The following is a 23,666-nucleotide window of genomic DNA, read 5'->3' on the forward strand; positions in this document are numbered from 1 at the left end:
TCAGAGGTGACTTGCAACAAATGTCAGCAGAAAGGTCACTATGCTAACAAGTGCTTCAACCAGAGGCGTCTTCCTCCTCCTCCTCCTGTCAGATCTTCCAGCAATGCAGTGGTCAAGCATAATCCAAAGTTTGCAAAGGTGAACATGATGAATGCAGCTCAAGCGGAGGAATCTACTGATGTGATAATGGGTAATCTTCCTGTTAATGATATTCCTGCAAAAGTTCTTTTTGATACTGGTGCATCGCTTTCTTTCATATCAAGACCTTTTGCATCCAAGCATGAATTGCATTTCCAAGGATTGCCTAGGCCGTTAGCAGTTGTCTCTCCGGGCAAATGCATGAATGCAAGTTCCATGGTTCCGAATGTTACCATCAAGATGGGCGACTATAAATTTCTGTCTTCTCCAATTGTTCTTGGTGACTCGGATATTGATCTAATTCTCGGGATGGACTGGCTTTCTAAGCACAAAGCCCTACTTGATTGTGCTGCCAGGGAAATTCAATTGACACACTCGTCTGAGGATGTGATTATTTTTGCCGCTCGTGATGAAACCATTCGGTTTTTTTCTCTCAATGAGAAGGGCGAATTGAATGCCATCTCACAAATTCCAGGCGTTTGCGAGTATCAAGATGTCTTTCCAGAAGAGCTTCCGGGTATGCCTCCGCACCGGCCAGTTGAGTTCGTTATCGAACTAGAGCCTGGCACTGAACCCGTTTGCAAGCGTCCATACAAGCTTGGACCCAACGAGCTGAAGGAATTGAAGAAACAGCTCGATGAACAAGAGCGTCTGGGTTTGATCAGACCGAGTTCTTCTCCATGGGGTTGTGGTGTTCTTTTTGTCAAGAAGAAGGATGGCACGGACCGACTTTGTGTCGACTACCGTCCATTGAACAAAAAGACAATCAAGAACAAGTATCCACTTCCCAACATCAATGAGCTATTTGAGCAACTCAAAGGGGCTAAAGTATTCTCGAAGCTTGACCTTCGTATGGGTTATCATCAGATTCGCATTCGTGAAGAAGATATTCCCAAGACAGCATTCAGAACAAGCTTTGGTTCTTATGAATATACTGTCGTGTCTTTCGGCCTTGTCAATGCTCCTCCGGTGTTCTCTCGAATGATGAATTTCATCTTCAACCCCTATACCAATGAATTCGTTCTGGTGTATCTCGATGATATCTTGGTCTTCTCCAAGAATAAGCAGGATCATGCCAAACATTTGCGATTGGTGCTCGACAAGCTCAGAGAGTATCAATTCTATGCGAAGTTCTCCAAATGTGAGTTTTGGCTCGATGAAGTTCTTTTCCTTGGTCACATCATCTCTGCCAAGGGCATCGCTGTTAACCCCGAGAAGGTGTCCGCAGTTGTGGATTGGGAACCTCCTCAAAACTTCAAGCAGCTCCGCAGTTTTCTGGGTCTTGCAAGCTATTGCCGAAGATTCGTGGAGAATTTCTCCAAGATTGCAAAGCCTCTTTCCAACCTCCTATAGAAGCATGTGAAGTATGTCTGGTCTCCTGAGTGTGACGTTGCTTTCAACACTCTCAAAGAGAAACTAGTCACAGCTCCTGTCTTGACTCCTCCTGATGAATCCAAGTTGTATGAAGTTTTCTGTGATGCTTCTCTCCAAGGTCTCGGTGCTGTGTTAATGCAAGAGAAGAAAGTTGTGGCCTATACCTCTCGGCAGTTGAAGCCCAACGAGAAGAACTACCCCACTCACGATCTTGAGTTGGCGGTAGTTGTCCATGCATTGATTACGTGGAGACATCTCTTGTTGGGACGACAAGTGGACATTTTCACTGATCACAAGAGTCTCAAGTATATCTTCACTCAGCCCAACCTCAACCTCAGGCAGACTCGATGGGTCGAAATGATTCAAGAGTACAATCCGAGTATCGAATATACTCCAGGCAAGGTAATGTCATTGCAGATGCTTTAAGCAGGAAGGCTTATTGCAACAGCTTAATCCTCAAGCCTTTCCAACCGGATCTTTGTGAAGCTTTCCGCAAGCTGAATCTCCAAGTTGTTCCTCAAGGCTTTCTTGCCAACCTCATAGTATCTCCTACTTTGGAAGATCAAATTCGTGAGGCACAACTCCTTGATGCCATGGTGAAGAAGGTGAAACGTGGTATCGACAAGGGTCTTTCCAAATACAAGTGCTATCGCATTGATGACAGAGACACTTTGTTCTTCGAGGACCGGATTGTGGTTCCTAAAGGTGATCTAAGGAAAGTCATAATGAACGAGGCGCACAATTCTCTCCTTTCCATTCATCCTGGAAGTACGAAGATGTATCATGACCTCAAGCAGTCGTATTGGTGGACTCGAATGAAGCGAGAAATTGCTCAATTCGTGAATGAATGTTATGTCTGCCGAAGAGTGAAAGCAGAACACCAACGACCAGCTGGTCTCCTCCAACCTCTTGCTATCCCAGAGTGGAAGTTTGATCATATCGAAATGGACTTCGTGACTGGATTTCCAAAGTCCAAGCGCGGAAATGACGCTATCTTCGTTGTCATTGACAAGCTCTCTAAAGTGGCTCATTTCCATCCTATCAAAGAATCCATCACAGCAGCTCAGCTGGCAGAGCTCTACACCTCCAGAATTGTCTCTTTGCACGGCATTCCACAATTGATTTCTTCAGATCGTGGAAGCATCTTCACGTCTAAGTTCTGGGACTCCTTCCAGAAGGCCATGGGCACAAACATTCGCTTCAGCACAGCTTTTCACCCTCAAACCAGTGGCCAAGTCGAGCGAGTCAATCAAATTCTTGAAGATATGCTCAGGGCTTGTGTCATTTCCTTTGGCATGAAATGGGAAGATTGTCTCCCTTATGCTGAATTCTCCTACAACAACAGCTTCCAAGCGAGTTCGGGCAAGGCCCCATTCGAGATTCTATATGGCAGAAAGTGTCGTACTCCTCTCAATTGGTCAGAGACTGGTGAACGCCAACTTCTTAGCAATGACTTAATCACTGAAGCTGAAGAAATGTGTAAAGTCATCCGTGATAATCTCAAAGCCGTGCAATCACGTCAGAAGAGCTACTATGATAGTAAGCATCGTGATTTGACTTTCGAGATCGGAGACCATGTCTACCTCCGCGTCTCTCCAATGAAAGGCACTCGTCGCTTCGGTATCAAAGGGAAGCTTGCCCATAGATACGTGGGTCCTTTCAAGATCATTGGCAAAAGAGGCGACCTCGCCTATCAACTTGAGCTTCCTTTCAACTTCGCGAACGTGCACGATGTGTTCCACGTGTCACAGCTCCGCAAGTGCTTCAAGACGCCTGAGCGCACTATCGACTTCGAAGAGATTGACCACCAAGAAGATTTGTCTTATCATGAGCACCCCGTTGCTATTCTTGAAGAAACTGAGCGCAAGACTCGCAACAAGTCTATCAAATTCCTGAAAGTGAAGTGGTCGCACCATTCCGACCGGGAAGCCACCTGGGAACGCGAGGACCATCTCCGTTCCGAATATCCGGAGTTCTTTCAGTCCTAGATCTCGGGACGAGATCCTCTCGTAGTGGTGGAGTGTTGTAACACCCCGGATGTAACTTGCCATAATTGTAACTCCGACTCTTGCCATTTTCGGCGATGTGATATGTTTTTCCCTCCGTTGTCAGGTTTTGTCTTTCGTTTTGCATTTTGTCATGTCATGCATTTTTTTTATCTTGTCATCATGTGCATTGCATTCGCATACGTGTTCGTCTCATGCATCCGAGCATTTTCCCCGCTGTCCGTTTTCCAATCCGGCGCTCCTATCTCCTCCGGTGCACCCCTCTTGTTTTCTTTCATGTGCATATGTCAAACTTTCTCGGAATGGACCGAGGCTTGTCAAGTGGTCTTAATATACCACCCGGAGACTACCGGTCAAGTTTCGTTCCATTCGGAGGTCGTTTGGTATTCCAACGGTTAACCGGGCATCCGCAAAGTCCATTTGAGTGTCCAGCAAAAACCCCCTCTAAAACCAGCCCAAAACCCACCAAACTCTCTTCCATGCTCTAGGTCGTTCGATCACGATCGTGTGAGCGAAAACCGTACCTCATTTGGAGTCTCCTAGCTCCCTCTACCTATTTATATGTGGGCATCCCGAAAAACGAAATCACAGACGAACCCTAACCCTCTCCCTCCGCGCCGCGCCGGACGCGTCCGCTCCGGCCGGACAACGTCCGCCGCACCGCCCGACCAGTCCGGAGCCGCCACGTCACCGCGCGCCGCCGCCCGCGCCCGCGGCCCGCCCGAGCCCGCGGCGAGCCCGCCTCCTGGCCCGTCGCCGTGCCCCCGTGCGGCCTCCTCCTCCTCGCCGCCTGTCCCGTCGCCGGCCGGCCGCCCCGCCGTGGAGCTCCGGCGAGCTCGCCAACCGCCGCCGCCGCGTTCCGGTCGCCGCCGCCGCTCGCCGGTGCGCCGCCTCCGCCGGCGCCGCCCCTCCCCGCGCCCGTCGGCCTCCCTCCTCCTCTCCTCTGGCCGCGCCTCGCCTCCCTCCTTCGCCGCCGACGAGGGCGAGCCGAGCATCGCCAGATCCGATCGATCCAGTACGTGCCCGTTGACTTTCTCGCCCCCCCTTTTTTCTCTAAGTCCTGGAAATTCATCAGCATGTGCATCTGTTCCCGATGCCATAACTCTGTGCATGTAGCTCTGATTCGCGCGTGTAATATGTCAAATTGTTCGTCTCGCGATGCTCTTCATTTTGTTCAATTGCACCTTGTTCATTAGAGGTCATCTTGATACCCAAATATCTGTTGGAAGAGGGCTAGTTGCTGTCATTTTGCTATAAAATATTTCTGGCAGATTCTTAACATGACATGCATTTTTGCCAAGCTTATTGTAGTTGATCCATACACGCTATGCTATTGTTCTTGCCATGATTAGCTTCATAAACATTCCATCTTGCTTTAGGTATGCTTGGTTTGTCATGCATTGCTCTGTAGTGAGTGCTTCAAGCTCACAAAGAGGCCTACATATTAATATTTCTGCCATGCTCTGTTTTCTGCTAGTCTGAAACCTGATAACGAAACTTGCTAGGTTTACATGCTTGCCATCATATCTTCTGGTCCTTTTTGGCTTATGGTCAGTAAGGGACTTTTGTCATGTGCATTTAGTAGAACACTACCATGCCTTGTTTGGCTTCGTTAAGTTCCTGTAGCATGCTGATTTCATGCTCTGAACATTGCTACCTGATGTTGTTTACTGCCATGTCCAGTTTTTCACTAAGTCTGTGAACCTGTAATCTTTTGCACTTTTGCCATGCTTGATTGAGCTTGATATGTTGAGAACTAGCCGTAGCTCAGTGTTCATCTTTTGTCAAGCATCTCCTGTAGATTACTGCCATGTGCTTTGTTGCTATGTTGGGGTGCTGTAGCATTGTTGTTTGTTGCATTTTAAGTGTTATCTTGCTGTTTATCGCAGATTAGTGTCATTCTTGTTTTGCTTGCCATTTGCAAACCGTGCATCCGATTCCGGTGATCTTTATATCGATTTCGACCGAAATCATCTCATCTTTCCAGTGGCATGCTTGGTTTCCCAAGTTACTGCCATGTTCATCATTTTCCTCCTGGAGCACGCATATGCATCGCATACCTTATCTTGCATATCATACATGTTTTGCATCATGTTGCTTGCGCATTCCTCATTGTTGATTGTGGTTCCGTTTGTTTGTGTTCTTGTCTTGGGTAGAGCCGGGAGACGAGTTCGTGAACGAGGAACCAGTCGAGTACGCTTACGAGGATCAAGCTTTCGACAACTCTGAGAATCTTGCAGGCAAGATGACCACCCCTCGAAATCACTTCTATCTTTGCTATGCTAGTTGTTCGCTCTATTGCCATGCTCGCTACCTATCACTTGCTATATCATGTCTCCCATTTTAGCCATGCCAGCCCTAACCATCCTTTCCTAGCAAACCGTTGTTTGGCTATGTTACCGCTTTTGCTCAGCCCCTCTTATAGCGTTGCTAGTTGCAGGTGAAGTTGAAGTTGTTCCATGTCGGAACATGGATATGTTGGGATATCACAATATCTCTTATTTAATTAATGCATCTATATATTTGGTAAAGGGTGGAAGGCTCGGCCTTATGCCTGGTGTTTTGTTCCACTCTTGCCGCCCTAGTTACTGTGATACCGGGATTATGTTCCTTGAGTTTGCGTTCCTTACGCGGTCGGGTGATTTATGGGACCCCCTTGACAGTTCGCCTTGAATAAAACTCCTCCAGCAAGGCCCAACCTTGGTTTTACCATTTGCGACCTATACCTTTTTCCCCCGGGTTTTCTAGAGCCCGAGGGTCATCTTTATTTTAAACCCCCGGGCCAGTGCTCCTCTGAGTATTGGTCCAAACTGTCAATCGCCGGTGGCCACCAGGGGCAACTCTGGTCTGGCCTATCGGAAGCTTGGACAATCCGGTGTGCCCTGAGAACGAGATATGTGCAGCTCCTATCGGGATTTGTCGGCACATTCGGGCGGCTTTGCTGGTCTTGTTTTACCATTGTCGAGATGTCTTGTAAACCGGGATTCCGAGACTGATCGGGTTTTTCCGGGAGAAGGTTTATCCTTCGTTGACCGTGAGAGCTTATGATGGGCTAAGTTGGGACACCCCTGCAGGGTATTATCTTTCGAAAGCCGTGCCCGCGGTTATGAGGCAGATGGGAATTTGTTAATGTCCGGTTGTAGATAACTTGTCACTTGACCCAAGTAAAACACATCAAATGCGTGTGTAGCCGTGATGGTCTCTTCTCGGCGGAGTCCGGGAAGTGAACACGGTCTGTGTTATGTGTGCGTAAGTAGGTGTTCAGGATCACTTCTTGGTCATTGCTAGATGACGACCGTTCCGTTGCTTCTCTTCTCGCTCTCATTTGCGCAAGTTAGCCACCATATATGCTTTTGCCGCTGCAGCTCCACCTCACCATTCCATCCTTTCCTATAAGCTTAAATAGTCTTGATCTCGCGGGTGTGAGATTGCTGAGTCCCCGTGACTCACAGATTCTACCAAAACAGTTGCAGGTGCCGACGATGCCAGTGCAGACGATGGCGTCGATCTCAAGTGGGAGTTCGACGAGGAACGTGGTCGTTACTATGTGTCTTTTCCTGATGATCAGTAGTGGAGCCCAGTTGGGACGATCGGGGATCTAGCATTTGGGGTTGTCTTATTTTCATCTGGATTTTGGCCGTAGTCGGTCTATATGATTGTATTTTGGATGATGTATGATGATATTTATGTATTGTGTGAAGTGGCGATTGTAAGCCAACTCTTTATCCCATTCTTGTTCTTTTTTACATGGGATTGTATGAAGATGACCCTTCTTGCGACAAAACCACTATGCGGTTATGCCTCTAAGTCGTGCCTCGACACGTGGGAGATATAGCCGCATCGTGGGCGTTACATGTTCCAGGTGGCATGAGTTGTGAAACTATACTAGGGACACTCTGTTTGTCTATGTATTCACACATGTACTAAGTTTCCGGTTAATACAATTCTAGCATGAATAATAAACATTTATCATGATATAAGGAAATATAAAATAACAACTTTATTATTGCCTCTAGGACATATTTCCTTCAGATCAGACCGTTGCTCTCGTGGCTTGTGGGACCCAGCAAAGAGTCATTGCGGGTGTGCGATATAAGCGGCGGCGCGCGTCCCCAGAGCTCATAGCGGTGAGCAACAATCAGCTAGGCTGGGGAGCTGGGCGCGGGCGACAGAGAGAGTGGCGGGGACCACTGTTGGTAGCTAGGAGCTGGGCCCGGGCGACAGAGAGAGCGGCGGTGACCACTGGCGATAGAGAGCGCGGCGGTGGGAAGATTGTTGTGGAGGGCGTGGCGGCGTTGAGACCCCCTTCGGCTCCGAGCTCGATGTCTTCTTCAAGCTCCCCCGCCACCTCGCAGATCCAGAGCCCGGCGCATGTGGATATGTCGATCTTCGTCTGCCCGCGGTGTCGTCGAGCGTTGATCGGAGGATTTCTCGCACACCGAAGAACCATATTCGTCCGTTCTACGTGTGCAGCGAGAATGGGGTAAGAATCGGGGCAATTGCACCATTTTCGTGGTCGGGATCCTTGAGCAATACGGTTGACCTGTTTGGCGTTCATGCAGGTAAAATGTTTTTTCCTTTGGTTCGATGCTCTGGCCAAGACTCTGATGAATGAACTGCAAGAAGAGCACGAAGAATGGTTGCTCATCCTGCCATGAACGGCAGTGGCCGCAGCAAGAGCTCCGGAAGAAGAGAAGGAGGGCAGAGCACGCAATGACAGAGAGCTAGCTGTTGAGCTTAAGAGGTTGAACAAGAAGGTTAGGAAGCTCAAAGATCAAGCACAAATACCCATTTGCAATTACTTTTGGACATTTGTAGGTATGGTAATCGCACTGGGTGTAATGTTGAAATTGTATGGAAAGGCATGAATTATGGAGGAATTTGTAAGCTTGAAATTGTATGAGAAATTCACCTTGTTTAAATGTTGTTCAAAGTTTTTTAAATGTTGAAAAAAGGAGAGGAAATGACCGACATTTAAATATGTTGGAAAAAGGGAGAAGAAATGAGAAATTCGGAAACTTTGATCAATGAAATGCAGCTCTCTGCTCTGCCTTTCTGTAAAAAAAGGTTTCTCTGTGGGAAAAATTCAGAGCCGAGAGCCAAGTGCCGGCTAGACTAATGGGCCAACTGCATCCAATTAGGCCCATTCGGGGGTGGGCAAATGAGTACTCTTGCGTGTTTTCTGTTTTTTGTTCTGATTTAGTTTAGCCAGTAAATCATTTTATTTAATTCTGAAACTTTTTATGGAAGCTAATTGAATTATTCTAGAGCCAAACAATTAAGTTCAGAATTTTTTTGGAGCTATTAAATATTTAATACCAATTTAATTACTCCAATTCAAATACATTGTGATTTAAATCAAAGACCAAAATGTCATGGAAAATATGCCTCAGCGCTGGTTGAGGTTTACACCAGGTGCCAAAATTAATGAACATTTTTGAAGGGCATTACATTGAGAAAAAAATAATGTCTAAAAATGAAGGGTGGAAAATGCACAAAAAATTGGTGCGGCTGGGACTCGAACCCAGGACCGCGTGGGTTTGTGGCATTTAGGGCTGCGCTGGTAACCGCTAGGGCAGATGGAAAGACTTTGACATGGATAGGGAAGGAAACTATACATAGTGAGACCGTGACTTGGTTTAGGGTTTAAAAACGCATGTTTGTACTGAATGTTTGCACACGCGTGACAGTGGTTTTCCTTTGTTTTGTACTGAACTTGGAGGGTTGGAAACGCATGTTTGCACTGCCACATGATTCTGGTTAGAGTGGCACTTGGTTTAGGGTTTAAAGGGAATACATGTGCATGTTAGTTCATGACTTGGTTTAGGGAAGAAATGATATCTTCGGTCACGGACATTTTTGAACACATATAATAACTTAGATAGATAAGATGCAACCCACCGTACCCTTACATAAATGGGTACCCTACATAGATAAGTCCAGGTACACGACACGACACAGCACACACGACATAGAAAAGCAACAAAATAAAAAGAATAAAACTAAAACATGACGAGCTTGACTAACAACTTCACTCCGGGCTCGCACCCCTTCTTGAACATCTTCATCTTGACATTTTTCCACCTTGGCCACACCCCTTCACCACCGTCTTCAACTTCACTCCTCCTCCTCATCGCAGGGAAGGGAGTGCATCTAGTTTTCAGTGGGGAAGATGCACTCGTATTTGGTGAAGATGTTGTACACCGTGAAGAAGATGGACTCGCAACCGCACCAATACAATTGGACGAGGAGCTCGCGCACGTCAAACGGGTTGGCAAAGATGACCGTGAGCAGTAGGAGGGTGTCGGTGCGGTCATGAACCTCGTTGAGGGTGAACATCCTAGGCTAGCTCGACGGACCCCCTCCACCTGGAAGTCGCCCACACACGGAGCTCCCTCTCCACGAGCACGCCCGATGGGTAGCGCAGCTCCGGCACGACAGGCGGACGAAGGAAGGTCGGCCAGTTGTACTGCATCTTCACTTGGTGGTTGGGGTTCTCGGAGAGGATGGAGGGTTCGATCGCTTGGGTGTTTGAAGTTGGAGAGAATGGATCTGGCTTGGGTGGTGAGTGGGAGAGGAAGAGAGGCATATAAATAGGCGTGTGAGTGGGAGAGGAAGATAGAAGGGATGCGAATAGTGCGTGTGTGAATCCGGGCACTGAAACGATAGGGCTGCTATTTGACCGGGTGTGTGCATCTGAATCACTGCGTAATCTGAATCAATGTGTGCATGGCCACGTCGCTCGCCTCCCGCGCATGCATGCCCATGCCCGCCTCCCGCGCATGCATGCCCACGTCGCCGCACTTCCCATGCATGCAGGCCTGGAAAGGCTGAGACGGGCATTAACAACGCTCACAGGCCCGGAGAGCGAGACGGCCCAACGGTCCATCCAGCGCACCCACTACGTGTTGAGAAAAAAATCGCCGACCCAATCAGATTGCATCTCGTGGATCACCCTCCTCCTCCCCGCAGATTCCTTCTAGAAGGGTTGGATCAATGGTCCTTGTTCGGCACTAGGGTTAGATGGACGGTCCTTGTTTAGCGCTAGGGTTGGCGGGATTTGGGAGGGGTTTGGAGGAGTCAAAGATAGGTTTGACCAGATTTCAAATGAGCATGATAAATTAAATAAAAATCAGAAAAATGAAAAACCTGCGCACGTAGTCTTCTTATGTCATATACTAACGATTTAAGTTGATAAACAAGGTCTACATGCATCTAAACGAAAAGTTCATGTGTCTCATGTGATATCTCAAGTATCTCAAACTCTCTTGTATGAAGTGAAGAGAAGTGTTTTGGGGGAATGAACATGAAATTTTCAAAAGCCTCACCACTGCTTCATTTTGGAGTGACTAAGAACGATCCGGGCTTAGTTTTTCATTTTCATGTTTTAAACTTGTTTAAATGTTGGTCAAAGTTAGGTTTGACCAGAATTCAAATGGGCATAATAAATTAAAAAAATCAGAAAAATGAAAAACCAGCGCACGTAGTCTTCTTATGTCATATACTAGCGTTTAAGTTGATAAACAAGGTATACATACATTCAAATAAAAAATTCTGACGTATGAAGTGAAGAGAAGTGGTTTGGGGTTTGGAACATGAAATTTTCAAAAACCTCACCACAGCTTCATTTTGGAGTGACTAAGAAGGATCCAGGGTTAGTTTCTCATTTTGATGTTTTGGAGTTGTTTAAATCTTGGTCAATGTTAGGTTTGACCAGAATTCAAATGAGCAAAACAAATTAAAAAAAAACCATCGCACATAGTCTGTATATATAGAATATATGTGTAGCAAAGTTATTTGCCTGATTTAGACAAGGTCGAAAAAACCTTGCTTAGAAATGAGGCTGTTTACCCTACCTTTGGAGCTCCTTTTTAGCACATTTTTTCATGAATGTGAGTTTACCCTACCAAAGTTTCGACAGAATTGCAACATCCAAATACCATGTCAAATTTGAAGTTCTAACATAGGTCCAACATCATTCAAACATAGTTCTAACATAGGTCCAACATCATTCAAACATAGTTATAACATAGGTCCAACATCATTCAACAAAAATACAACATTATTCATAATGTTTCATAATTATTCATAAATAGTGTTGGGGCTTCTGTTTGATCCTTGAGCTTCTTGCCATCACTTTGCTCCTCATGCACCTTGTGCTCATTGTGCTCATTGCTTCTTCTCTTCTCCTCTTGATTGTCGGTACCTTGCGCGTCTTCTTCAAACCTACCACAGAGCTGTACAAAACATAAAGGGTAATGAGATCATGTCAAGTGATAAATGTCCAGTAGTATTTGCAAGATTTACATACCTAGCAGAACTCACAACGACAGAAGGTTGGTCACCATTTGGAGCCTCACTTGGATCACCATTTGGAGCCTCACTTCGATCACCATTTGGAGCCTTGCTTGAATCAACATCTGGAGGATATTTTGGATCATCGTCAAAATCATATGCGGCTGTTGACCATCATCATTTGGAACCTCGTCAAAATCCTCATCTGATGCAACCGGCTGTTGACCATCATTTTCACCATCTGTTGCGGAAACCGACTGCTGACCAACATTTTCATCGAAGCCTTCCTCGAAACACTCTCCGAACGCTGGATCTATTGTGCTATCACAATACTTACCGAAATGACCAGACCCACCACACCTTGTGCACTTAAGCTTCCTCGCTCCAAGTCCAGCTCCTTCGCTGCGAGGTCTGATTCAACTCTTCCTTGGTCTACCTGCTGCTCTCTTCAGAACTGGGGTGCAAAGCTTAAATCCATGGTCCACTATGTCCCATTGTTGTTTTCCCTCCATAGAAGGCAAGTCATACGCATATGTGGCTTTGAACCTTGCAAAACAGTAGTAATCATGCACGTACTGATGTATGTTTCCTGCTGGACTTGAGAGAGAAATGATAAAAAACAAGGCATGAATGCATGGCAACCCAGTTATCTGCCATTTCCTACAAATGCAAGTTCTAGCTTCTAAATCCACTAGATATCTCCATTCCCTCTTCTCTTTATCCAAATATGACATCTCTGCTGTGGTACCCGAGCAAAGAGTCATGCTCATTTTCAAGCCTGTTGTTTTCTGCTTCAGTTCATTCATCACAGCAGGGATTATAATGTAGCCCATGAATTTTCCATCGGCTATTCCTGCACGATAATGAAATTTCTGCATGTATTCTATCCTTATCCTGTCAAGCAAATCCACCACATCATGACCCTTTAGTTTCCGGATCGTTGAGTCGAAAGACTCTGCTAGATTATTGTGCACATAGTCAAGTTTGCTCAGTTCACTGAATTGGCTTCTGGCCCATAACTTGGAGTGGTGTGTTTCCAAGTATTCCTTCACTTTGGGATTCTTGTATAACTGCCTCAAGTGGTGGTTGTGCTTCTTCACACTGCCAGCCAAAGATGCTGGCCATAAATTGTCGGTATATGCCTTTCCTTTGTATTTTTTCACAAAATTTGCAGCATGGTGACGCATGCATTCCCTATGCTCTACTCCAGGGAACACATTGTCCACGGCCACTTCTAAACCTTTGCAGACATCTGTATGAATTACCAACCCATTGGGATGTGCAATAGCCCGGCGCAGATTATGCAAAAACCTAGTCCAGCTCTCCTTAGACTTTGTCTCCAGCACATCGTACGCAACCGGAAATACGAAATTGTGTGCATCAACTACACAAACTGCTACTAACTGTCCTTTAAACCTCCCTATGAGAAAAGTAGCATCAATAGCCAAATACGGCCTGGAGCCTGCCCAAAAAACCCAGCGACAAGCCTCAAAGCAGACAAAAACCCTCCTAACGCATTCCTTGGTCTTTGTCACTCCCCTGAATGTGTACTCCACGGTGTGGTGGTCAATATCTACAATACTACCTAGGCTGGTCCTCTCCACTTCACCTTTGAATGAATACTGTAATTGGAAACTTTCCTGCCAGTTACCATAAATAGAATCCATAGCATGTTGTTTACCATTTAACAACCTCATGTATGGTAACTCTATCTTGAACTTGTCTTTGATGTTCTTCTGCAATTCCGTTGTTCCCACTTGCTGGTTTTCTTTCACCCACTTCTTTACTTCTTCCGCCACCCATCTTGACTTGGATCTACCGATTTTATCCTTCATAAGGGTTGATTCCTGGCATGTGTGATTAAAAGGGTTCACTTTGACATGAACATTCGTGCCATTTCGCATTTTAGATGCGAGCATCCTCCATGGACAACCCTCAGTCGGACAGTACACTCTGTAACGTACTTGATCGCTCTTGTTAACTTTGAAAGTACGTTGTACCTTGATGCAGTATGTCACAAGTGCATTTCTACACTTGCTCATGGATGCAAAAATGGTACCTTAGTCCATATGAGGGTTCAAAGGGTCCCATTCAACAGCTGCGAGGTCTTCGTCCTCACCCACCGCGTCATCATCCACATGGACATCATTGTCAGCCTTATCTTGGTTTTCAGCCCGAGGTGCCATTCGTAAATTCTGAATAACATCAGAATATAGCTTCTCTTCATCAACTCCAGAATTGTAGGCATCAGGCTCCACTTCAAGGGGGACCCTACTGCCGGTGCCCACGCTTGTCGGGCCACCACATCGCCGTGCACTAACTGAACTGTTCTGACTAGAGCTGCCATTACAACGACTTGGTTTTGCCCGAGAAGGTGCACCCGCCATCCTAGGTCCAAATGCCTGCTCACGCACATCAATTTGCAGCCTCACATGAAAATTCTCTTTCTCCTTATGCCTAGCAAACACGGTAGCCAGCTCTTCATCATTACTAATTGTCACCCATTTATTTTTCCCATCGTAGTATTTGTATTCCACTTCATCAAGCAAACCCCAAGGATATTGGCTACAAATTACCTCCCCAAATTGTCTGAAACTCCAATTACAAGCCATTGGCAATAGATATCGAAACCTCCTTGGAATTTCTTCTTATTCTTTGCATTCATCATGTACCGGTCCCTTCTAATGTGCCCCAAGAAAGCAAACCGCAACTCCATCCTAACCGATGAAAAACAGAGACGCAATCAGCACACCAATAGCCAAACTAACCGGGCAAACCAACTCGAATCGACTATTGAAATGCACAACTAAGCTCAATCTAAACAGGAAGCATGACTTACCCCTCGAGAACCCAGTCGTGGACGCGGCGGATCTTCGGCCCGATGCCTGCCTTGCCAAATACTCCGGGGTCGCCGCCGCTCACCATTTCGCCCTAGGCTTCACCCTCATACTTCCTCTGTGTGCACCAGCCCCCAACCTATCAGCGCTCCGGCCGAGCGCATGGAAGGAGGCCATGCCGCGGGTCGAGCAGGTGGCGGGCGCCCCACCTATGGCGTCACAAGAAGGTGGCGGGCGGAGCAGGACGGCCGCGGCAGCGCAGCTGGTGGCGGCGCAGGTGGCGGCGGTGGCGCAAGACGGCCGGGCGGCGGACGGGACAGAGTGGCATTGAGTGGCCCGGTTAGACCCTAGGATTGATTTGGGGACGTTGTTGCGCGGTCCCACATGTAAGCTCCAGACCCACGTCCACGCGGTCCAATGTGTAAGCTCCGGACCCACTACCACTAACGCCAATAGACGGAATGGACTGAAAACCGCCCGTTTGGCCTCGTCATAGTAGTTGCGCACAATCTAGGGGCAAAACTGAGCACAATTCGCAACTGGGGGCAAACCTGAGCACATGAACAGTTGGCGGGATATTATCCAATTAAAAATGGAACACCTCAATTGAAAGAGGGGGCTCCAAAATTAGGAAGCATAGTGTATTAGATCATAAAAACAATAATTGTGTCGATACATATAGCACGGTAGCAACAGTCACGCCACCAAAATAATAGTTTATCATACGAATGGACGGTTGGCGGGATATTATCCAATGTAACCGAGTGCATTTTGTCGACCCCTTGGCTTACCCTAGATGATGAGTTTTCAGATTTTTTTAAAAGAAAATGTATTATGTACGCCATCACGGTGTCATCATGTGCGGTGAGCATGACCACCTGATGTGGTAATTCGCCGCGCGGGCCACAATAACACTCGAATTTTATCATTATACGTCGAGTTTTTTTCCAATACGCTGAGTGTTTTCGAGCTGTACCATGGTGTACGTGGTGGTGCGCCTAGACTCCGCTCCGTGCGTCTTGGCATCGACACACGACTTAGAGGGCCATAAGCCGAGTGACCGACATAATACTCTCAGCGTAACTGAGAAACACAAGACAAAATATGTTTTTCCTGTATTGGCAGAATCATTTTCTTTCACGAGGAAAACACAAAAGAATTATGAAATACGTTTAGATTGAGGAGAACATAATAAATAAAGAAAAAAAGAAAATCATGCAGTAGTTTAACCGTTGCCGTTTCTGAATGATTTAATGTCCCTGCCATTTTTCTGGCGGAGGAAAAGAAGGGAAACGTTTGGAGATGGTGCGCCGGCCGAAGCTTTCGGCCGGTCGCCCGCTACCTCGTGCTCCCTGTGTCGATGAGATCTGCGCCGGTGACCCTATTTGCTGCAACCCAATCTCGCAGGCGAGGCTGCCGTCCACCCCCGCATCGCGCCCCTACCCCGCTGCAGCCCAATCTCGCCGGCAAGGCCGCCGTCTACCCCCCGCATCGACCCTCTACCCGCGGCAGCCCAATCTCGCCGGCGAGGCCGCCCGTCCACTGCACGGCCGACGATTTCCCCACGCACACGACACGTCCACCCCCTACCTACAGTCTTCACGCACGCGCATCGTCGGCGGTGAAGCGCTCCCTCGCCGGCCGCCATGGCTGCCTGCAGCCATGCCCGGATCCTCCCGCGTATACAAGTGTTGCAACCGTCACCTAGAAAAGCTTCAAAAGCCGTTGAAAAAAGCTTCAACCATAGACATAGAAAGCTTCAATGGCACTGCACAACAAGGGAAAGCTGCAACCGTTGTTGGATTTTGCTACTACCGGCAAAGCTTTTTGCTACATCCATCAGGCAGAGCTACGACCTCGCGAGGACGACAATGATTTTTTTGCTGCAACCGTAGCAGGCTTTTGCTACTACCGTTGGAGGTTTTTGCTACATCCAGTAGATAAAAAAGCTTCAACCAGACAACAAAATACAGGAAAAGTTACAACCGTTTTGACAAAAAGCTTCAACCCGTAGATGAAAAAGCTTCAAACAGAGATTGAGAAAATCCTCCTCGACGACGACCATGGCGTCTCTCTGTGTTTTTGTTGCAACCGCAGAGTAAAAAGCTGCAACCCTTTGTGAAAAAAGCTTCAAGCTCAGGTGAAAAAAGCTTCAATTGGCACGGTGGAAAGCTTCAATCCGCGAGAAAAGCTTAAGCTTCAACCGATGAGATAAAAAGCTTCAACCTGACTCGCCAATGGCAGCGAGCAGCGACGTTGAGAGCTGCGTCGGCGACACGACAGTGCAGCGACGATGGCGGCTGCTAGGTGCTGCGACGACAAGGGGGGTGCCGGTGTGCTTCAAGACGGCGCCATTTTTTGCTACGAGGGGGCTATGGGCTTTCTGCTGGACCGGGGGGCGAGTATGGATGCTGCGACGGGGACGGGGACGGCGGCCGGCGGCGACGGGGACGGAGAGCGCATCCAGCAGCGTGGGACTAGGGAGGGGAGGGGAGGAGGTCCAGGTGAGGGGCTAGTCGCCGGCGACAGAGAGCGGCTGGGGCGAGCACGCGGTGAAGAAGAAGGGAAGAAGTCAACGCATGGGAAGGGGGCTCGAGGAACAGATCTGACGGCTCGAGCTCGCGGATCGGACGGCTGGGCCTTGACCGGCCCAACGATTGGGCCGGTGCACCGGCGCAGATCACTGCCCGGGAAAGAATCAATCAGCTGCCTGTCTTGCCAGTTGCCACTGGGATATTCGCATGCTAGCAAATTAACAAGTGATCACAAAAAAACTTTAAGCACAAACCTAATTACCACCTTCAAATCTCTAATCTCTCTCCAATCAAATTATCTCCACTACTATTAAACAATCAAACAAGAACTTCACTAAACGCACCCCGCAAACCGTACACAGACCCAATACCACCACATGATCAGGCCCACTAATCACAATCCAACGGCTAGCCTTGTAATCTGATACGTTTCTGGTGTGCACTTACCGATTTAACTTCGCTGACCGTACTCCACCGCGGAGAAAAATAGAGACCCCACACGCACTCGACCAAACCCCCTACAATCACGCATCACATAGGCCATGCAAAGAAAAAAAAACATGCGTATATCCCATAAAAATAGAAACAGATCCCCAGGTTGATCGCCTCGCCGCACGGAAGCTTCGTCGCCTTGGTGGACGACGACCTCGCCGCCCGGCAGCCGAGTCCCCTTCCTGGTCGGCGCCCTCGCCGCCCTGTACCCACCCATCAAGTGCGTGGTTGTTCCTCATCACCTCCTCACTGAGGAGGATCCCCTCGCCGCACGGAAGCATCATCGCCTTGGTGGACGACGACCTCGCCGCCCGGCAGCAGCGTCGCCTTCCCAGTTGGCGCCCTTGCTACCGTGTACCCACCCTCAAGTGGGTGGTTGTTCCTCCATCACTTCCTCACTGCGGACAGGCCGTCGGCTCCCTGCACCTCTTTCGCCATCCTCTGAAACATCAGGCAAGATTTTAATACATAGTATACATCTCTTCTTCTTTTCTTTTACTTAGAATGGACAGTAATATTTACATGGTGCGCTTCATGCCTCTATCCAATCAATGTTCTGACTATAATGAGCAGATTCTGGGTTTTCAAGTGCATATTTCAGTGAAGTAAATTTTGGGTTTTTAAGTGCATATTTCAGTGAAGTAATAAAACAGTACTGTCATATTTATTACTCTAGCATCGCATCATGGATTGGACCAGTTTCTTGTAATTAATTTGAAATAACAACTCGCTCAACTGAGGGCGCCATGGTTACAAAATACAGCCTGCATGTGTGGGTGGAAGTTCTAATCAAAACAAGCCAACCATCAACTAATCCATGATAATGCTCAGTTGCTGAGCCGCATATCCTACATCATAGCATATAATCTGCGTGCCAAATGCCTTTATGACAAGACGACGAAGTAAGTATATGTAGCTTTATGACAAGATAGTGCTGGTTTAACATGAGTTTCTATTATCTCCTATAACTAAGGTGTGCACTTCATATTGTAGATCATAGACGCATACATACATTGCATAAGTGCTAAAGAGCATCTACAGATGAGGTCAGGTGGAAGTGTGTTCTTAGAGAATGCACACATGTCTAAGATGATAAAGGAATTTAGCTGTATACAATTTGAAGCACCAAGATGGGTATTAAAGAGAGCTACAACTTATTTGGACATGGTATGGTGAGTCACAGTTCCATATTACTATGAATTCAATCGAGGACAAATTTTTGTATAGATCAGACCTCAACTAATAGAAACCCTTTTTCAAATATTCGTTCCAGTAAACATTGAAGACTTTCATTGGTACCTAGCAGTTATAAATACAAGGGTGTGATGCATCCAGGTGGTCGACTCACTAGGCACAGGAATTCACCGCAAAGACCTCACTAATATGGTTAGTTATTAGTCCTGCTGCACCATTTCTTGATAGAACAATTTCTGTTATTCTTCACTTGTGATGCTAATACTTTGTCATTTATTCATGCAACAGCTGGAAGGACTGGAAAGTGTATTCAAATTTGCATCGGTTCACATCGAACTAAAATCAGATAAGTGGAAGGACCTAGACATTTCAACATGGCCAAGGCAAGAGCGTATTAAGAGCACACTGCAGACAAATGGGTATACCTCCTAATTCAACGCTTATGTGTTTATTGTATATGCCCATTAATCGCATTAGAAAGAAAATATCCCCGCAATTACGAATAGAGTATGCATATGCATGTAAGTCATAACAAATGAGACTAGATGACATAATAGTTAAGGGTCTTCGTCACGAGCAGACTACTCATCCATGATGTTAACCTACAGTAGCAAACCATCACAAATTAGCAGTCTGCTTAAATATAAGACGGCGGGACCAAAATCACTTCAATTGCTATGTGCATGTTTATCTCTTGTTAGTTCCAAATTTCTTATCTAGAAACATCACTGAAATCGTGGAGTCCAATTTCATTCCTGATAGAGATTAGTGCAGTTGTAGATTTCAGTGCCACAACGACTACTGTTAGTAAATTAGTGGCATGACTATATCAGAAAGAAAATTCATACGGGCAACCAAATCTTTTATAACAAAACTAAAGCTTGACATGAGATACTTGTCAGAGTATGTTTGTGAAAGTACAATTCATACATGCATCATGGGCGTATCCACCTTCTTGACCTCATCTTCCGTGAGCATCCCATCAACGTTCTTCTCGTACCTTCTTGACCTCATCTTCCACGAGCATCCCTTCAATGTTCTTTTGCTTATAAAAGAGAAAAACTTATTAGATTCTGCATTATGCTGAATATTTCTTGTGAGGGTGACGAGGCTTGTGTGTGGAGGATGTTCTGTTGTTGTTGTTACACTTGTCATGTGTACTGCTAGACACACATAAATACATGACCAAAATGAGATTTAGTTGGTTGTGCCTTGTTTGCAAAGTCTGTCTGGTTTGCAAAGTCTCATGTGCATTCATGTTTTCAAGCTGATTTGATGTCAAAACTGAATGGACTACCCGGTATAATCATCTGTCAAGCCAACCTCAGCATGGAGATTTTCGATTTTATATACGTACACTATCTAAATCATAGCTTACACAACAATCAGCTCAAAACACCAACTGAGTCAGTGTCCGGCGCTGTGGAGACTGGAGGGTAACGCGTGGGCTTACCAGCTGCGAGCGGCGCGCGGAGCGGGAGTTCTCACATTGGGCCAAGGCGAGGAGTTCTCACATCGGGCCAAGGCGAGGAGTTCTCACATCGGGCCAACGCGAGAATGAGCGCGACACCAGCTCCTTCGACTCCTCCCCCTACGCAGGCCGACGGGCAGCTCGCCGGTGAAAGAGAAGCGCCCGATCCGCTGCATCTGGTGCCGCAGCCGCCGATCCGGTGGAGACGAATCCGACACCTCTGCATCCGCCTCAGACGCCGCCTTGCGCTGGGTCGCCCGATAGAGCTCGAGCGCCTCCTCGGGGACTACGTCGCGGCCGGATTCGACGAGAAGGGGCCGTCTAAACCTAGCGCCGGCGATGGGGAAGAAAGTCAGTGCATGCGGTTCTCTCCTTCCTATCCTTCTGCTCCCGCTAGCAGAGATTTGGCGCCGGCGGCAGACGCAGCTGGGCGCGGCACGGGCGGCAGGCGTAGTTGGGCGTGGCACGGGCGGCAGACGCAGCGGCAGATGCAGGGCGCGGTGTGGGTGAGGGCCGGCCTGACGAGCTGGATAGGGGTAGCGGGGGCGGTGGAGTGAATGTGCACGTTGAGAATGGGGAACGGCGGACAGATATGCCTAGCGGGGGGCGGTGGAGCCAGTGGGCGTTGTGAACTTTTTTTTTTTTTTTTTTTATAAACGGGCGTGTCCGGGTTTGATTTTTGTTATCACGAGGAGTTATTACATCACAAGGATTTCACAAAGATTTTTTTAGTCATGACCATTTGATTATATTTTTTAAAATTTCTTAAAAATTAATAGTTATTTTTATTTTAGTTTTGTAATTATGCAGGTCATCCTGTGGTCTATGGATGTTAAATTTTATAGAGTACTTCACTGGACATATTTTGTCCGACACACCTACCCAGGTATATTTTGCTATGTATCATTAACACTTTAAAAAATACAATTTGAGTGGCATGACAACATTTTGTACCTATTTGATTTTTTTATAAAAATTATTTTAGTAGTATACCATGTGAATTCACTTGATAAACGTTTAAGACGTGCGTTTGCACGTGCACGTTTACTAGTTGCAGGAAATTATCATTTCTTGCTTACCACATTCGTCTCCCCACCCCCCTATTAATACTGCACCAGCAGCAGAGGAGGCCATTAGCAAGCGACGGGGTGTCGAGCTACTACTCAGAAGAAGAGTTAGGACACAATGACGGGTACGACATGGCGGGCACTGTTGCTCCTTGGCGTCGTCCTGACGGCGCAGCTCTGCCCGTGCACGGCGTACGTCGGCGGCGGGTTTAGTGTGGAGTTCATCCACCGGGACTCTCCCAAGTCGCCGCTCCATGACCCGTCGCTCACCTCGCACGACCGCGTGCTTGCCGCCGTGCGGCGTTCCACGGAGCGCTCGTACACCGTCGGCGATCCTTCCGGCGGCGTGGCCGAGATCAGGTCCAGTCCGTACGAATACCTGATTTACGTCAACATCGGCACGCCGCGCACCCGGATGCTCGCCATCGTCAACACCGGCAGCAACCTCGTGTCGTTCAAATGCATCAACGGAACCTCCGGCCCTCCGCCAGCCGCCGGGGGGTCGCCGTTGAGCTACGTGTTCGACACCTCCTCCTCGTCATCCTACGGCTTCGTGGCCTGCCGGTTGCCCTCGTGCCACGCGGTCCGTGGCGCCTCCTGCGACGCCAACTCCCACTGCCAGTACCACTTCTCCTCCGGTGACGGCTCCACGACGGACGGCATCCTCTCCACCGAGACCTTCATCTTCGACGACGCTCCCGGCGGCTGTGTTGGATGCCGCGAACGTCCGCAGCTGCAACTGACCAGAGTCAACTTCGGCTGCAACACGAACACGACCGGCGGCAGCCCGTTCCTCTTGACCGGCAACGTCGGCCTCGGCGCCGGGAACCTCTCCCTCATCGACCAGATCGGCACCCAGACATCGCTCGGCCGGAGGTTCTCGTACTGCCTCGCGCCCTTCTCCATCAACGCCTCCTCCATCATCAACTTCGGCGCCCGCGCCACCGTGAAGGAGCCGGGCGCGGTGACCACGCCGCTGATCCCCTCGGCCGTGGACGCTTTCTACACCATCCTGCTCACGTCCGTCAAGATCGGGAGCTCGACCATCGTACCGCCGAAGCGGTCGCCCGTCGTCGTCGACTGGCACGGCACTGACGTTCCTCGACAAGGCGCTGCTGGACCCGATCGTGGAGGAGCTCACCAAGAGCATCAAGCTCCAGCGGAAGCAGTCGCCGGAGAAGCTGCTGGACCTGTGCTACGAGGTGGGCGGTACGATTCAGGACTGGGTGCTGGAGAAGCTTTTCCCGGAGGTGACGCTGGGGTTTGGCGGCGGCGCCGTGATCACCCTGAAGGTGAAGAACGCGTTCGTACAGCCGCAGCCGGGGACCGTGTGCTTGGCCATGTCCGCGGCGACGGACAATGTGGCGGTCATCGGTAACATCGCGCAGCAGAACTTCTGGCTCGGCTTCGACCTGGACAAGGGCGCCATCACCTTCGCCGCTGCCGACTGCGCCAAATCCTACCCCTCTCCTCCCGCCTCTAATCACCATGAGTAGATATAGCTAATCACCATGAGTAGATATAGCTAATAACCATGTAATAACTAGGATTATCGAATAACTACGTCTAATGTTTTGCCATGCATGATGCATCTATGCATGCATGCGTTGATGTGCCTCGTTGTCTGGGAAATTGGACCACGAATGCAACATGTAATTTCATCTCCAAAACTGCTTTGCAGACGATGCATGACCTGCACGACGGGAGTGCTGGCTGTCTGCTACACTTTGACATGGATGGATGGATGGACGAACGGATATGCACTGTCGTGCAAAATCCCTCTCAAGGATAATTGTGATATCTGTGTTCGTTCTTCGTATGTCAATAAATTGATACACTAAAGTGGTCAAACATGTGATGCATCATCACTATTTAGTTGGTCGATGCTGTGCCTGAGCATAGGGCCTGGATAAGAACCGTACCAATTTGAGTTGGTTGATCCATAATCTGTAGTACTCCCTCCGTTTCAAATTATTCGTCGTGGTTTTAGTTCAAATTTGGAACAGAGGGAGAGTGTGCGACGACTGCCTGGCGGCGACGTTGTCAACCCAGTCAACGGTGCTGCGACTGGCTCACAGCGAGTGCCAAGGATGCGAATGGCAGATGGGGTCGAAAAAGTTTTTTACTGGAGCCGGGAGCTACCAGAAAAGAATCCACCACATACGATTGCTTTGAGATTCGTGGCCACTGTTCACGTGTAAGCAACCAATCTCTTTCACACTTCAATAGGTGAGAATATAAAGGAAAAAGTCCAAAAT

General features: G+C 48.0%; 1 protein-coding gene and 1 long non-coding RNA gene across 2 annotated transcripts; one reads left to right on the forward strand and one right to left on the reverse strand.

Annotated features, from left to right (window-relative positions):
- Window positions 1-17,442: 17,442 nt before the first annotated feature.
- On the reverse strand, window positions 17,443-20,912 carry LOC141042282 (uncharacterized). Its single transcript, XR_012204331.1, has 3 exons — window positions 20,324-20,912; window positions 19,801-19,915; window positions 17,443-18,117 (listed from the first exon to the last, which is right to left on the reverse strand). It is a non-coding gene; the product is annotated as an uncharacterized lncRNA (long non-coding RNA).
- LOC109777347 (aspartic proteinase CDR1) lies at window positions 18,124-23,344 on the forward strand. The gene is given in 4 exon segments (XM_073510045.1): window positions 18,124-19,062; window positions 19,159-19,289; window positions 21,136-22,488; window positions 22,490-23,344. Coding segments are annotated over 2 exon segments (1,377 nt in total). The 5' UTR covers window positions 18,124-19,062; window positions 19,159-19,289; window positions 21,136-21,526; the 3' UTR covers window positions 22,905-23,344.
- Window positions 23,345-23,666: the final 322 nt, after the last annotated feature.

This window comes from Aegilops tauschii, chromosome 3 (assembly GCF_002575655.3).
Source record: "Aegilops tauschii subsp. strangulata cultivar AL8/78 chromosome 3, Aet v6.0, whole genome shotgun sequence".
Taxonomy (NCBI): domain Eukaryota; kingdom Viridiplantae; phylum Streptophyta; class Magnoliopsida; order Poales; family Poaceae; genus Aegilops; species Aegilops tauschii.